Source organism: Cyprinodon variegatus, unplaced genomic scaffold (genome assembly GCF_000732505.1).
Source record: "Cyprinodon variegatus isolate N-32 unplaced genomic scaffold, C_variegatus-1.0 Scaffold456, whole genome shotgun sequence".
Taxonomy (NCBI): domain Eukaryota; kingdom Metazoa; phylum Chordata; class Actinopteri; order Cyprinodontiformes; family Cyprinodontidae; genus Cyprinodon; species Cyprinodon variegatus.
In genome coordinates, this window is record NW_015150909.1 from 145,850 (window position 1) to 161,556 (window position 15,707).

Consider the following 15,707-nt stretch of genomic DNA (forward strand, 5'->3'; position numbering starts at 1 on the left):
AAATATCTGGTTTAGCTGCATAAACTTGTTTGCAAAACATAAAAGAAGGAAGGCGATTCATCTAAACCTTCATTCCTTACCTTACATTCCCAGGTAAATTTGGCAAATTTCTGGCAAACTTCTTCATGCACCTCCTGCTAATTGTGAAAGAAGAGCTGCTGCTAAGACTAGTCAACAGTCTTCTACACAATCCCATCCCTGATTTCTGTTTGAGTTCCCTCTGTTTGTCAAAGCAAATTCTCAGTCATATGGATTATTGCAACCAATAAAAAACTTAAATTCGAGGCACTGAAGTTTTGCTAATTTTTTGGGGGGGAAACATGTTAATAACTTTCCAGCAGTCTTTGTCAGTTCTGCTGGCACATACAGGTTGCTCTTGTGCGATCTATCAGAACTCAGCGAAAGTCTGGTTTCCTTCGATTTAAGCCTGTTTTGTGATACCATCCATTATGATTTAAGACCCCTCATTTACAGACAGTACATGTCTGGAAAGGTCAGAAAGCAGCTAATCCATGCTAATGAAGCTTTTAATTACAACATACAAAAACAAAACATTTATGTTTTCCTTATAAAACCTGAAAATTTAGTTGATGAAATCAAAGATGTTCTTATATAAATGAATGCATTTTGTTGCAAAAGGTATTTAATTGTCTAGATGTATGGTGAGTTTTACCTTAAACTCTTTCATATTTTTTACCCTTATTTACAAAGTCTGCATGATGTCATCTTTCTACATAAAAACATAGGATCTAATATCACAGGAGAGTTGCCACACCTAGTTGTCTTCTTTTCTAAAAGAAAAAGAATCCACTTGAGTGTTATAATTTGAGACAAGTCACTTTATAACCAGGGGCACTTGTATTGAGAACATTATGTTGACGTCTTGCCATGTTGAATCCTGAATAACTTGTGGTCATTGTTCTGTTTACTTGTTTTGAAGATCTGACTCTTGCATATATAAGACAGACTGCAGCAAGGTGCAGAGAACAGGTCTCTGCACATAAAGAAACAACCATGTAAAACCATCTCAACAAGTATCCCACAATCAATCAAAAAAAAAAAAAAAAAACAACTACTCATAGTACGTCTTCATTTTATAGCCCATGTTTAGAGTCATAGAGTACCTGAAAAAGATGCAGTTTCCTCATATAAAAAAAATTAAAGAAAACATTAATAAAAAATTAAAGGTCTCATTTACTAGAATATGTATTAAGAATCTGTTTATAGTGGTATAATCTCACACCTAGAAATGCTTAAAAGTCCAACATTTATTTATTTAAAACTTAAATTCATTAACTTTATTTGTGCATATAATAAATAAATAACATTTGTTGCAAATAAACATCTATATTAGAATTATATTATTAAAGCCAAATTATTGAACTCAGCAGATTATATAAATTTAAAGGAAATGTAGTTTTAAAACCACTGTAGTTGAAGTCATTGTGCTATGTTGCTTCTTGAAGCCTTATGTTGGGTGTTTGAGCTGCTGCATTAAGTTTGATTCAGAAATGCAAAATCTGATACCTGGATCGGATATTGGCTCTGATATCAACTAATTAGCTGGATCGGATATGGATGATTTGATATTGGATATCCAATCCAGTGCACTTTACATGGAACTGTCATTTCTCTCTTTTTGCTGCTTCGCTTTTAATAAATAATATAAAGGATTTACTCACATGGCAAGATATATGGTTAATTCATTCAAAAGTTGAATCAGCTCAATAACGGATATTGGCCGATACTCTCAGCCCAGGTATAGGTATCTGATGGGATTGGAAAAAACTGGATCTGGGCCTCTCTGGTATGATTTATCTTGTAGCTTTTCTTTATTTTAGTTTATTTTTTCAGATAAAAAAAAAAAACTGGAGAAAAACCAGGTACTGTTATACACATAAAAAACCTATAAATTAATGGCAATATCAGTGACTTTGCATTTGATTTTTAATTTCCCCCTAGACCTTTTTTAACTTTTTTTTACTGATGGGGCGTTAAGAAAAACCCAACAGTAATTCTGTTTATACTTCAAGACGTCTGCTAAAAATAAAGGGAGTAAAAACCTAAATGATTGACATTGAAAGAAGACATTTAAAAAAGTAAAAATTTAACAGACAATTCAGGGATGTCCTTCTCTGTTCTTCTGGTTTTCTTCAGGTTTTAGATGTGTCCCTTCCTCCCGTACAGATGGAAATGATCAAATTACCTTTTTGGCTTGTTAGTGATCTCTACAAGGGGACATGGCAGAGACCCATTATTTAATTAAACTGTGTTGAACACTGTGACCAGTGATCAGCAGGTCAAAACCTTTTTCCTATTTTTTAACCATGTATTCAATTGATAAAAAGGTAGCCATTGTGTTAGGCCTTTGTTGAACCTTTTTCAGTCTTTAAACTGCGTCAATGTGTCTCGAGTTAAATAATCTATTATAATATCAGATGAAGATACAGGAACACATGATGTGATTAAAATAATAGGTATAATCTTGTAATCGCTTCATGCTCTACAGCCTTTTAACCTTTTTGTTGTCTGCAACCGTTTGGAAAATATGACGGTGGAATGAGCATTGGATTTTGTACGCGAACCACACCTCTAACCTGCAGCTATTTGCCGAACATTTCAGCAGCTTTGTTCAACAAGTGTCTGACTGACTCGTTCTGCAACACTTCCAGGTCACAGGATGTAATATGAAAACAATAATCAGCTGCAAACAGACCTAAACTACCCTCACGTAGAATTGTTCGACCTCAGAGGATCCTGTCTGTGAAAGTCTATGTGTAGTATCTGTTCTTATCAGTTTAATATCTGATATGTCACCTATCCGGGGACCATATAATAAATAGTTTTTTAGAACAGGGAACTGGAACAAGGGCTTGCTCTGTCCACTCTACGCATCAACCTGGTATTGCAGAACTTCAAAGAATGGTGCACTAAAAAATTCGGGGAGTGGCGGCCTAGTGGTTAAGGCATAGAGCTTGGAATCCTGAGGTTCTGAGTTCAAGCTCCACTCCCACAGACTGCCACTCTGGGTCCCTGAGCAAAAGACCCTTAACCCCACACTGCCCCCCGGGCGGCGCACAATGGCAGACCACTGCTCCCCCAGGGGATGGTTAAATGCAGAGAGTTCATTTCGTTGCTCTGTACGTGTGACAGTGTAATGACAATAAAAGCTGGGAAAAAAATAATAAAACTCGAGATTCCTGCACATATCACCCTTCACCTTAATCGTGCTCCTCGTTGGAGATGATCCGAACTGAAAAACAAGTCAAAGCAGGGAATACAAAAAGGAAAATAAGGGAGATGTAAGCTGGAAAAATTTACCTCTTAATAAGCTCAAAGTATGTTCAAAATGAGGCACAAAATGCTCATAATAGAAAAAAGTTTGGATCAGCAGCTCCTCTGGACTACGGCGTGTTTTAATACTCGGCCTCAGGCAGCTTGCAAAGTGTTTTAACTTACCCACATGGGAAAGGTTTTTTTCCTCCTCTTCGCTCCAATGCTTTTTCCTAAAATCCTCATATGGCAGAAACGCGCAGAAACAAAAGTCTGCAGCATAAGAGCTTGCTTATAGTCTGATATAGTTGTATCACTATCTGCATTTAAGTTCATTTTTTCTTATCTTATGCTGTTTTTCAAACTTAAAGTGCCAACTCTGTTCTATTTTATTAGAATAAAGACGGTTATCATATGGATGCTGATTTAATTCCTTGTCAATTTGCTCTTATCTTGTGTGATCTGTTGTTTTTCTAGTTGGGTGATTAAGAAATACAAGTGCTGCTGCATTACAAGCAAAATCTGATTATTCCTACTGAGTCAGTCTGTGGTTGTATTCTCATTGGTAGCTATATTGTATAAATTTACAAAATGTTCATTACTAGGGTTAGATAAATAAATCAGAATGATATTGAGCTTTATTCAAAATAGAAGATCTTTTACATGTTTTCTAAACCAAGAGCAGAAGAAGTACTGTACTTCCTCCTGTGCTACCCAGACGTCTGTTGTTTCTGACAGTTCTGAGTATCCAGCATTGCCATTGATTTTGTAATTGCGTTGACAGTGTACTCACATGCACAGTGAGGTCAGTTTGCCATAGTCAGAAAGAAGTGATCAAAAGCAGTGTTTACTAGTACGTCATTTGGACATTATTTTTGGGTTACAATTTCCAACCGATATGAGACTAAATCTTCTTGTCATCACATTGATATGAAGCTTTTTTTATTGGCCCTTTATGCTAACTAGTTATGTCCATGTAAACATGCTTATTGTTTTCCAGATATCTTAACTAAATGTTAGAACTCCATGCTCCTTGAAGCTGTGCAGGCTGAGGCTGTGCATTGTCGTGTTAAAATAACCCAGCCTTTAGATGTGTAGATGCATCTACATCAATGGTGCCTTTAAAATATGCTGCTTAGTTATAAACTGAACTTGGATAGCAGAATGTATTTTACACACTTCCCTGATACTTAGCTGGATAATGGTTTTCTTTGCTCCACCAAACCAGGACGAGTAGATGACTTCCATCTCAGACAAGCAAATGTCTAGAGAAATCAGCTGTTTTTCTCTGCAGACCTACCAGTTGTGTAATATGGTTTCAGGTTACGTTCTTCCATTCAGCAGCCAACTGTCCTGAGTGACAATAGTTTTCCAAGGTTCTTTAAGCCCATGTGGCTAAATTGGTCACAGTAGGGAGATGGTTTCTCATGCAGTGAGCATGAAGACAGTACAAATAAATCAGCATACCAAAAAGGCCTTTGTGTTAGATTTATTGTGATGTTTGCTTGATGTCTTATAGATGCCAGGTTTATTCAGTCTACTAAATTCTTTTCTACTGACCCTCTTTCTTTAAATCTATACACTCTGTCAATCTATTTGAAAGAATACATCTGGTCATGAGCGTGAAACAGACAAAGGAGCACCTGAGGTCTTGAGCCTTAACCAACACTGTCTTCTGGTATTTGCACATTAAAATTTATCTCTGTGTTCTGAGGTATCACAAGTTTCCTTTACCAGAACCAAGGGGCTGAACCTAACAACTGAAAACAGCCCCTCACCATTATCCCTCAGCAAAAGCGAAAGTAGGGAAGAGCTGTTCTCATCTCTACCAAACCCGAACTCACCCACCGGATAGCCAGAGGGATGAATTTGATAAGGATATTGAGTTGAGTGGCGGCATGCTTTAAAACACTGAATATAACAATCTGCACTTACGGATGTATTTCTGCTATGCAAGTGCCAAGCTTTAGAAACCCCTTTTTAAATGCTCACTATAAACTCTTGAGTTTATCTGTAGGAAATATGCAGTTTGGAGACATGTAACCCTGTTTACCTTTTTTTCTTTTGTTTGTTTTTTGTTTTTTATAAAAAGAGAAAACTGAATAATGACCTGGTTAATTTGTACATTTTTGAAATCAAGTTTGGAAAAGAAAAAAAAAAAAATTCAGAAAAAAGGCAGGACAATTTTATTTGTATAGCATCATTTTATTACAGTGCTTTACATTAATAAGATAATAAAATAGAAGAATAATAGCCAAAACATTTGTGATACAAATAAAACAACGGACCGAAAAAAAACAGAATAAAAATAACTTAAAAAAAATTAAAGCAGATAGAGAAAAAAATAAAACACAAGGCTACTCTTAATATTTTAGTATGTGTTGCTAAACAGTTGTGTTTTTAAACAGCACAAGAAGTCTAGATCAGTGTTAAACTGGACTTACTATAAAATCAACTCTTGGATTTCCAGCTCCCTCGCTTTGCTGGGGAAGCTTATTTTAACCACCTTTATCTAGTAATGTACTTAATATAAATGTGTTGTTACTGCAAATATTTCAAAGAAAATTTTGAATTTTTAAACTTGAAAAGTTTCCTCGTTGTATCTGAATTAAACCAGGTATTTCACTAAGCTGTACTTATAAAAAAAAATTGTGGAGGTGTCATATGACTGCAGTTGAGAAAAACCCATAAGTTAAACTGGAAAGGAATGTAGTTGAGATCTAGACACAAAAAAGACCTAGACAAAGAATTTGTCATGATAGCACCTTAGACTTTCAGAAATGTTTACATAAACTCCCTGCATGCCTCATTATATATTTTATACTCCTTTCAGCATGAAAGTGACTATTTCACCTCAATTAAATTAAGGATTGAATGCATTCAATGCACCAAAATGCATTCAATTAAGGAATGCATTTGGGTATTTGGATTGAGTGCAAATATAACACACCTCGTCTACTGCTGTCGTTTTCCTCCTAACAAAAGTACAAAATCAATAATTGGAGTACAGCCAGGAACTCTTCTCTCTCTGGTTCACATAATTGAAGTTATCACATTAATATGGAATGATGACATTTCTTGGAGAGAAATGGACAGTAAGTGAACTCCTCCATCCATTTGGTTCATATTGGTCTTTGTTACAGGTTGGACCTGAGGATTCTTTCACTTTATATAATTAAGCTTCATTTTGCAAGTGGAACTTCTTCTGTCTTTAATTGTTGATGCAGCACCTCTGTTACCGCAGCCTGCACCACTCTCTGAGTCACACAGATTAAAAAGCGACAGTTTAGTCGTATAGAGCGAGACTTATTATCCTAATGTGATGGTCGAGTAGAATCTGACAATTTAGATTGCATTTAAGGAGGTTTTAAGAAGCTGGAAGGTAAGGGGTGTCTGTATTTATATTTGGACAAAGGATGAAATAAAACCCGTAAAAAAAATTGGTCGGCATTAGGCAGAGTGTTGGCACATGTTGATTTGGGGCTTTTTTCTCCTCGTAGATTGATGGTTTGGCTCAATCTATCTGCTGATGACGGCATTGGAACCAGAAATAGCTGCTGGATTGGTTGCAACAGCAAAATACATTTTAGATTAACTGGAGATAACATGACAGACCTCCGCACTGTCATCTCAAGGAACCCATCAGCAATAAATGGACCGCGGTTTGGAATCAGTACATCAGTAAGATGAGTATTTCAGCCACTTTCTTAGAGGGAAAACTCCCCCCCACTTCCCTCTGGAATCAGGCGAGGACTATCTTGGCAAATGTCCAGCTCCTCAGCTGGGGTCACGTCTGGCCCCAACAGTCTTCATCCAGAATTTTTTTTATTTTTTTTTTATTTTGTCCTCTACTTATTTTCTTTAAAAATACATTGGTTTCTCTAGGGCCTTTTAAGTAAGATTACATGGAAAATGTCTGTTTTTGTATTATACTTTAACATGGTCTTGTTGGTACTGGACCTGACTCTGATTAGAAAAATGCTACAATTTTTACTTAACTCTCCATTACTACTTGCTCAAATGCCAGTTAGCAGGTTGCACTTACATGCTGCAGCCATCAAAGAGCTGCTGAGACTGCATTCCTTGCCAGGTAAAGATCATTTCATCTGATTAGTCCCCTGGCATTAGACGTACTTTAAGTTTTCCAAGAGGGTAATTCCTAAAGCAGTGGTAGATTAATTCAAACAGCTTTAACAATCTTAACAAGACTTACTGTGATTGTGATGACCGATTTTTCACATTCCATTTTAGGTTGCATTTTTAGCTAGATGGTGAAATGGTGAAAAGTTTCCTCCTAACCATGTATGGAAAGTGATGTTGCAGCAGAGCAAAACAAATGTTGCAATCACGGTGAGCTGTATGGAGGGGGTGGGATTTTTTTTAAATTGCAGTCTCTAAAAAATAAAAAATAAAAAAAAAAATCATAATAATATAAACCCACTGATTAGTACATTTATTGCTGTGCAGGATTTAGATTTTATGCTCCCTCTAAGGTTCTTTTACCCAAATTGTAAGTCATTATTATATTGATTTTTGTTTTCAGTTCAGCTTTAAATTATGTAAATGCTCAGCTTTTGTAAGCTTTAATTAGGTGGTATGGTGTAACAGGATATTTTACAATTCTCCTGCTGCAGAAAGCTGCATACACATGGAGATCGTTCTGTGTCTCGCTGCATCTTTCAACCTGCACAAAACTATAACTGTCATAATTAACATTAACCACAAAAGCTGTTTTGAAGCTTTCTAACAGCAAAGACTGGATGTTTTGTTCTGCTGAGATTGGCATATATCCAAGGTTACTATCCAGTCTTCTGTTTGGTCATTGTTGCGTTGAAGTGTTGGTTTCTGAAACCTGCCTAGATTCACGGAGCGTGAACACAGTTGCAGAAAGCCATTATAAACCCTGCTCTGAAATCTGGGGCACTCCAGCGTCTTTCTAAGACCTGATAACCCTCTGGTATTTCACGCCATGCTGACTTTCTTTTATGAGTGCAAATCTAAAATAACTGGTGAATCAAGAGGAATTTAAAGCTATATCTCCAAACTCTATTATGTTTTTTAAAAAGTCTTTGTGCAATAAATGACCAATGGCAATGTTTTATTTAAGAAGAAACATAAAACAAGGGCAGCCAACCGGTTATATGTTCAGGAAGCTGTGCTCAGTTAAGAACAGCTGTACTGAAGTGTAAAACAGTTTGGGGTCAGTTGGAGAGGAAAAACAAACAAACTGATAAGTATGTTTTTTGTTGTTATGAAGCATTATCAGCATGAGCTGGATGTGTGTTGGCTGTGATTCACTGGTTTCCAGATGTTTCCAGTGCTACACGTAAGACAATCCCTCTGCTTTTTGTGTCGCCAGGCTTCCTGGTGTGAACGGTTTCCAGCGCAGCTCCCTGTCCAAAGCAAAGAAAACCCATTTAGGATCAAAGCATGAGGATGCAATATTAATCCAAACACCAGATTCCTCTTTGCTGTCATTCAGTTAAGCCTCAAACACAGATTCTGTTGTTTTCCATCCCCGTGTGTGAAAGAAGAGGGCTGTTTATCTAATGTTGCTGTTATGGCAGAAACAACTCTGTCACATGAGACGCTTCTGATGAAGAATGCTGCTTTTCTTTAATTATGTGCATTTTTTTTTATGATTTATTTTCTGATCCACAGATGCAAAATATCTGGATGCCAAAATTATGCATTAGTAGATGCAGACTAAATCTACCATAACACCCCTAGGATATGCACATTTTCGGATAAATGAGAGAGTTCAACTTTGGAAGATAGTATATTGAATTATATTGATAAGCAGACAAAAAAAAACATGTAAAAAATGACAATGAATAGAATGTATATACTTGCTCATCCTTTCAGGGGTTGTGGTGGTGCTGATGCCTCCTGTAATGTTTGGACCCTGGATAGGTTGTGTGTCTCCTACAGGGCAACACAGAGACACAGGGGACAAACAGTCTTGCAAAAAAAAGCACACTTTTATCTTAAGGACAATTTATAGAAACCAGCTCACTTAAAAGTCCTGTATTTGAACTGTGGAAAAAGACGAACCCATCCAAGCATCAGAAAAAACATAGATTGGTTCTCTAACAAAAGCAGCACTGTGAGGATATCAGCCAAGAAAGGGATTTCTGCTTTTATTCATATATTTTATTTAAAATGACCCTAGGACAATAACTTTAAACCCTTCAGCAACAATAAATTTCCAAACTCCTCCTACGACGGTTCACCATTTTTTCTGCATGATTCCACTGGTATTTTATTAGTCCTTGGTGATGAGCTTCAGTCTTTAAAGTTTAAAGGCATTCCAACCATCACTCTCATCCTTAGCTCATGCTTTAGACTTATTTAAGTGTAGAAGAATCAGAAAGAGAAGGGATGCAGGGGTAGACCAATGGATCAGACTTCAGGGACCTAAATATTTGATGCAGTTATCACATGTTCATGTCCTTATCTGTAATTACTGGTAAAATCTGTAGTTGTCTGTAAAATATTTGCTGCATGTAAAGTTTATTGTGTGATAAAGGCCACTGATGCTGAAAAAGTAATAAATAAGAAAGAGGACCCTTTAAAATAAGCCTATGTTTGAGGGCACTAAGGTCACTGGTTTTTATTTACCTGAACTTTGTCTCTGGGAAGGAATTAAAGATTCATGGAGCTGGTCAGAGAAAAGACATGTTAATATTTGATTCTGTGATTAATCCTGACCACCATCTCTCTCTCCTCCTCTGTTTGCAGCTGTTCGCCATGGTGAGCCTCGTCTCCTCGGCCTCCTTGGCAGATCTGACATGTGAAACTCTGCTCATGCTGGCAGGGAACGTCTCGCGTAAGTCAAAGACAAGTATTAACTCAGCGGTTATAACAACACTTCCGTCTTTTTTTTTACAAGCAGTTATTTCCCAGAGCTGTCAAATCCAAGTGTTTGAGCCGCTTGCCTGTTAGCACACTTGTGAGATTTAATTGATTTTCAGTCTTTTCTTTTTCATGTCGATAACCTCTAAATGTCAAAGCCTCATCTTTAGTCTCAACTTTGGTCTGGTGAATATTGGCAAACTGTCTTTTTATATTATTCACTTTCTTTGTAGAGCTCACAAGTAAACTTAGACTGAAAAAAAAATGAAAATATCGAATATATTTATTTTTATTTTTATATCTTTTAACAAAGATGTTAAAGATTGTTCTAGATTAAAAATAAACTTTTTTTTTAAATCACGTGCTTGTGTAAAATTCAAAACATATGATGGCCTTACGCAAAAAATACTGAGGTTTCATTTCATGTCTCGTTTGATGAATGTTGGTAAACATGTAATTTCTTTTAATTTTAAAGCTGAAGTAAAACTATTAAAACGTTTATTGAGATGCATTATATAGTTATAACAATGAGTAGAGATGCACCAATCAATCAGCTAAAGATCAGTAATCAGCCATTCAGATAGAGAAATCTGATCTTTTTTCTTCCCATCAGAACTTGCAATTTGTATATTGTCAAGGCTTAGAACAAGAGGATCCAGACAGACAGTTAGATTTCTAAAAAACGTTTATTAAGAAAACGGATCTGCAGTAAACAGCGAGGGTGTCTAAGGCAGGAACCTCTGCAGTAAGAGAACACAGGTTAGTGACCACGGGAAGGCAGGATAATCCATAGTGCGAAGCCAAAATCGATGTCAAAGACGTTTAGGAGTCTCTGCCAGGAGATTAGAGATCCAAAGAGGTATCAAAGGGAAATCCAACAGTGTCATGAATGAGTTCCAGTCAGAAATGCAGCAGGAGTCTGAAAACAGGTCTGGCAAATAGATCAGAATAGGAACAGGCAGACTCAGAGGTCCAGAGGCAGGACAGGTCAGGATCAGGCAATCAGAAAACTCTAATGCTCTTGAGAGAACTCACCAAGTGCTTGAATAATCTGGCACTGATGACTGGAAACAGGTAGGTTAAATAGAGGCTGGAACAGGTGGATCAGGTGAAAGGTAATGAGAAACTGGGCAGAGATAAGCAGTAAATTTCCTTTATTATGGAAGCAAGAGAGTGCTGTGTGCAGGCATATAACTGAGTCTCGCCCCTATCTAAAGATAAAGGATTATTGTTTGGTATATATGTCATGATCATTGCACTCAAGACTGGCTTCATTACTCATTTCATTCTCCTGCTTATCTGTGCCCACAACTGCTCAGCACAACATGGTCAATGACCCAAACAGTACGCTTACACCAAATGGAATTCCTGCAACAAAGTTAACATTTTCGAGTACCATGGCTCACATTATATATTGCCAGCTATTTGTTTGATGGGCAACAGGAATTTATATGGGGGCAACTTTCCACTGTGTCATTGAATATGGTGCTAGGCAATTCACCCTCAACATGGTGGACCTGGATTTAGTGAGTCATGGTGCCTTATGTAATCCAGAGAGCAGGAAAAAAAGCCATTGGCATCAACATACCTAGGTTCACTAGGTTTTCCAGAGACAGAACATGATTGGAAAGTACTGCCATCTCCTCTAGGAGCAGACGGAGAGGACGGTCGATTTCATCAGTACTTCCTTCTGACCAGGACCTGAAACTATCCCACTTTGGGGAAAGTTTGCCTGGACAACAATGAATCAGAGAGAGCATGAGAGCAGGAAGAGGCGGTTGCTGGCCAGGGTTTTCGCAGATTACGACCTGGATCATCACCGACATTTAATGGATTGTTCCTTTGACTGAGGGACAACTTTGATAAAAAGTTCATTAAAACCTTCTCCATTACTTTTCCAGTTATTCTGTACACAGACATACAAAAGCTCACACACAAACTCTCTCTAAAAACATAACATCCTTGGCAGCGGTAATAATTATTTGTAAATGTAGAAAATCAGAATCAAATTGATTCATGAAATTTGTATTGATACCCAACCTTAGTCCTAAATCCCTGCTCCAGTGTGTTTAAAACTTGTTAACAACTACAGGAAACATCTGATACCTGTAATTGCAAACAAAACGTTCTGTATATAAAGTTCTTTTTTTTTCAATGTATCAAGTACTTACCGTGAAATACAATGCAAATAAATAAATTAATAATCATACAATTTGATTTATCTTGATAATTATTTTAGATCCTACAGTATAACTTATAGTTGAAGAGCATTATAGTAATGAAAGACCTCTCCCTGCTTTGTAGTGGGGAAAACCTGCAAAAATTCTTACTATAAATTACTTCTGAGGTACTAACATTTTTTTTTGTCTTATTACTAAGCATTTATAAGTCTTTCTAAAGGACATTTATACTTTACATTTGGTACTCTGATACCGACTCAGCTGCAAGTCAATTATCAAAGCAAGCATTGATTTGAATGTACTTTTATCAGATGCTTTAATGCAGTTTTATATACATATATCTATATAAATAAAAAGATTTTTATTCCCTTTTTCGCTTTGTGCTGTATATACTGATACATGATATTTCCTACAAACTAAATGGCAGGGTGGCTGTTTATTGGTGCCTTTCCTCAACGACCCATTTTCTGATCCAACACCCACATTGGCAGGATTACAGGGACATCCAATCCTCCAAATTAACCACACAATACATCCCACTGTGAGGCAGAATGATGCTGAGACACGATGCCATAGCTCTCCTGTAGCCCTAAATATCTCCTTTCAAAAATAGACCAAGTTATTAAATGATTTATGTATGCAATTTTTTATATGAATGTATTACATAATATGCTGTCAAAGTCCATGGATTCTGAACCAATAACTTTAGACTATAAGACAGTAGTAATGCAGTCTTCATTTACCCGTCCTACAGTTAAAAAGATTTCCTTTCCATATATATATATATATATATATATATATATATATATATATATATATATATATATATATATATATATATATATATATATATATATGGTCGCAAAACACCATAATCACATTCAAACCCCTAAATAAAATCCTTATATTGACGTTATTTACCCAATTTGTACTATTTAAAATTCTTAAAACATGTTTCTGGCAACAACTTGCTTTGCTTTTGTTTCTTTTCTCGTTCATATTTTTTGCAGTACATATGTGTGAAAACACCGGTTATAGGAAAAGGTGATGAGAGCTCAATATTGAGTGCCACCTTTTCCCCAGGGGAGCATCCCTTATTTCCGGATTCGTTTTATCCAAATACTTCAGAGTTATTACAGAAATAATAGCTTGACCTTCAGGGCACATATTTGCAAGTAGCATTCTGGTATTGCTTGAGGAAAGGTCTGTCACTGATGTTTACCATTGCCCTTTTAACGCTTACTGTCTCTGGATCTTAAGAAAAATCTAATAAGGGATTTTTTTTATGACCTTGAATATAATGTGCAAATTAGGAATGAGTTTGCTGATGAAGCTGTTTCCCGTTGGATTGCAGTGCATTCCCTGATGGCTTCCTGGAACCAAACATTGAGCAACACCACAAGCCAGTGGAGCGGTGAGTTGTACACACTGCACCCCTCGGATGTGTTAAACCGATTCCCCATGAAGTCACTACAAAGCACAATCGCTGTGGAATACCACACAGGGGAGAGAAGTCAGACACAGACTGAGATTTTAAAAACTAACATCAAAGACGAGAGCAGCGCTGGAAATAGATCATGCACCGGAGACGACGTTCCCAGCTCAGCAAAACAAAGCACAGGAGTAATCATTAAAACCCTGTGCATGCACAAGCAGCATCGTCAACTGCAGTTTATTTCCTGCTGCATTGTCAGAGTTTCATGTTTATTTGTAGTCGGAAATATTCAGCTGACATTTTTCTCATCATTCAGGCTCAGGAATCTACTGTGAAACCTCTATCGACGGCATCGGCACATGCTGGCCCAGGAGCAGTGCCGGCCAGATGGTGTCACGGCCCTGCCCTGAGATGTTTTATGGTGTTAGATACAACACCACAAGTAAGTCCTGACTGTCATATTCTCCCAGTAAAAATGAGGCACTAAAGAATAAGTCCTAGATTACAGCGCATTTTGTACCCCCACCATGATTTCTCCACTTTTTACTTTTTTGTGACACTCATGTTTATTCATATAATCAAACAGATTTTAATGTGACACAGATAGCCTAAGTACAGTTTTCAAGTGATGATTTCTTTCCAAATGAAGGAAAATCGACAATCCAAACCATCTTGGGTGTTTGTGGAAAACCCTGTAAACCTATTAGATAGTGTCTCTCTGAGCTGTAGATGTAAAAAATAAAAACCCTTTATTGTCCCACAATGAGGAAATTCACTCTCTGTATTCAACCCATCCCCTTGGGGAGCAGTGGGCTACCATTGTGTGATGCCCGAGGAGAAGTGTGGACTAAGGGTTTTGCTCAGGAACCCAGAGTGCAGGCTGTGGGGATGGAACCAGGTACTTGCAAACTTCTAAATGCACTCCTCTAACCCACTAGGCCAACACTACCTCCAGCAAAGATTTTGGATGAGTTGCAATTATTTTTACATTACATGACCCATTATACTTCTCCAGAACTGCTTTTAATCATTTAAATTTAGGGTTTATTGAACAAGGATGGCCTGTTTAAGATCATGCTACAGCATCTTAGCAGAACTTGAAGCCCGGACTTTGACTAGACCACTCTAAAACCACTTAGACTTAGACTTAGACAAGCTTTATTTTCATTCGGCATACACAGTGTGTAAATTAAAATTTCAATTTTTAAAGTGTAGCAGTGATCAGAATGAAACAGTGTATAAAATGTAATAAAAAAAAATAAATGGAGTGGAGATAAATGAATAAATATGGTGCAAAATGTAGTAGAACATTGCGTTGTGTTTTGTTTAAAGGGATTAAGAAAAAAATCTGCCATCCTGGTAGTGCAAATATGATGTTTAAAAGTGTGATGCAGAGTCCTGATTAGTGACTTGATTAGAGTTTCAACAGTTCAAAAGTCTGATGGCAGCAGGGAAAGTGCTGTTGCAGAACCTGCTGATCCTGCATCGGATGCTGCAAAACCTCTTTCCAGATGGAAGCAGGGAGAACAGTCCATGGACCAACAGTGAGGGGTGGACTTAATATAAATATGTTTGAGCCTAGGGTTACATAATGGCTGTTTATCATCCTTCACACATACTTTCCAGGTAGAAAATCCATCTTGCAATTACTGAAAGCAAGTCATTCAGGTGCTGAGACAGCAAAGTAGCCCCTCACCATAACACTACCACCACCATGTTCAAAGGAGGTCAGGAAAAATGAAGATGGTATTATGTGTTGAAATTGAAATCTTTCCGCCTCTTTAATGTTATCAGCTGAAGTATGTTCAGGTGATTTTTTTGAATCAACGGGTTTGGCAGTAAGAGGCCTGGTTGTTGTTGCTGAAACAATTTCACTCTGTTTCAAAATCAGTGGTGAGTCTGTTAATCTGTGATTTTAACCAGTGTTGATGCATTTTTACATACAGTATCATTTTATTTTTTTT

The 15,707-nt window shown here is 37.0% G+C and overlaps 1 protein-coding gene across 1 annotated transcript in view; it reads left to right on the forward strand.

The window, feature by feature from the left end:
• LOC107093968 (corticotropin-releasing factor receptor 1-like) overlaps window positions 1-15,707 on the forward strand; it is a 106,231-nt gene that overhangs the window by 3,319 nt on the left and 87,205 nt on the right. Inside the window, exons 2-4 of the mRNA XM_015389343.1 lie at window positions 10,015-10,102; window positions 13,663-13,722; window positions 14,060-14,185. Of these exons, the coding sequence (XP_015244829.1) occupies window positions 10,015-10,102; window positions 13,663-13,722; window positions 14,060-14,185 (274 nt within the window). The remainder of the gene's footprint in view (window positions 1-10,014; window positions 10,103-13,662; window positions 13,723-14,059; window positions 14,186-15,707) is intronic.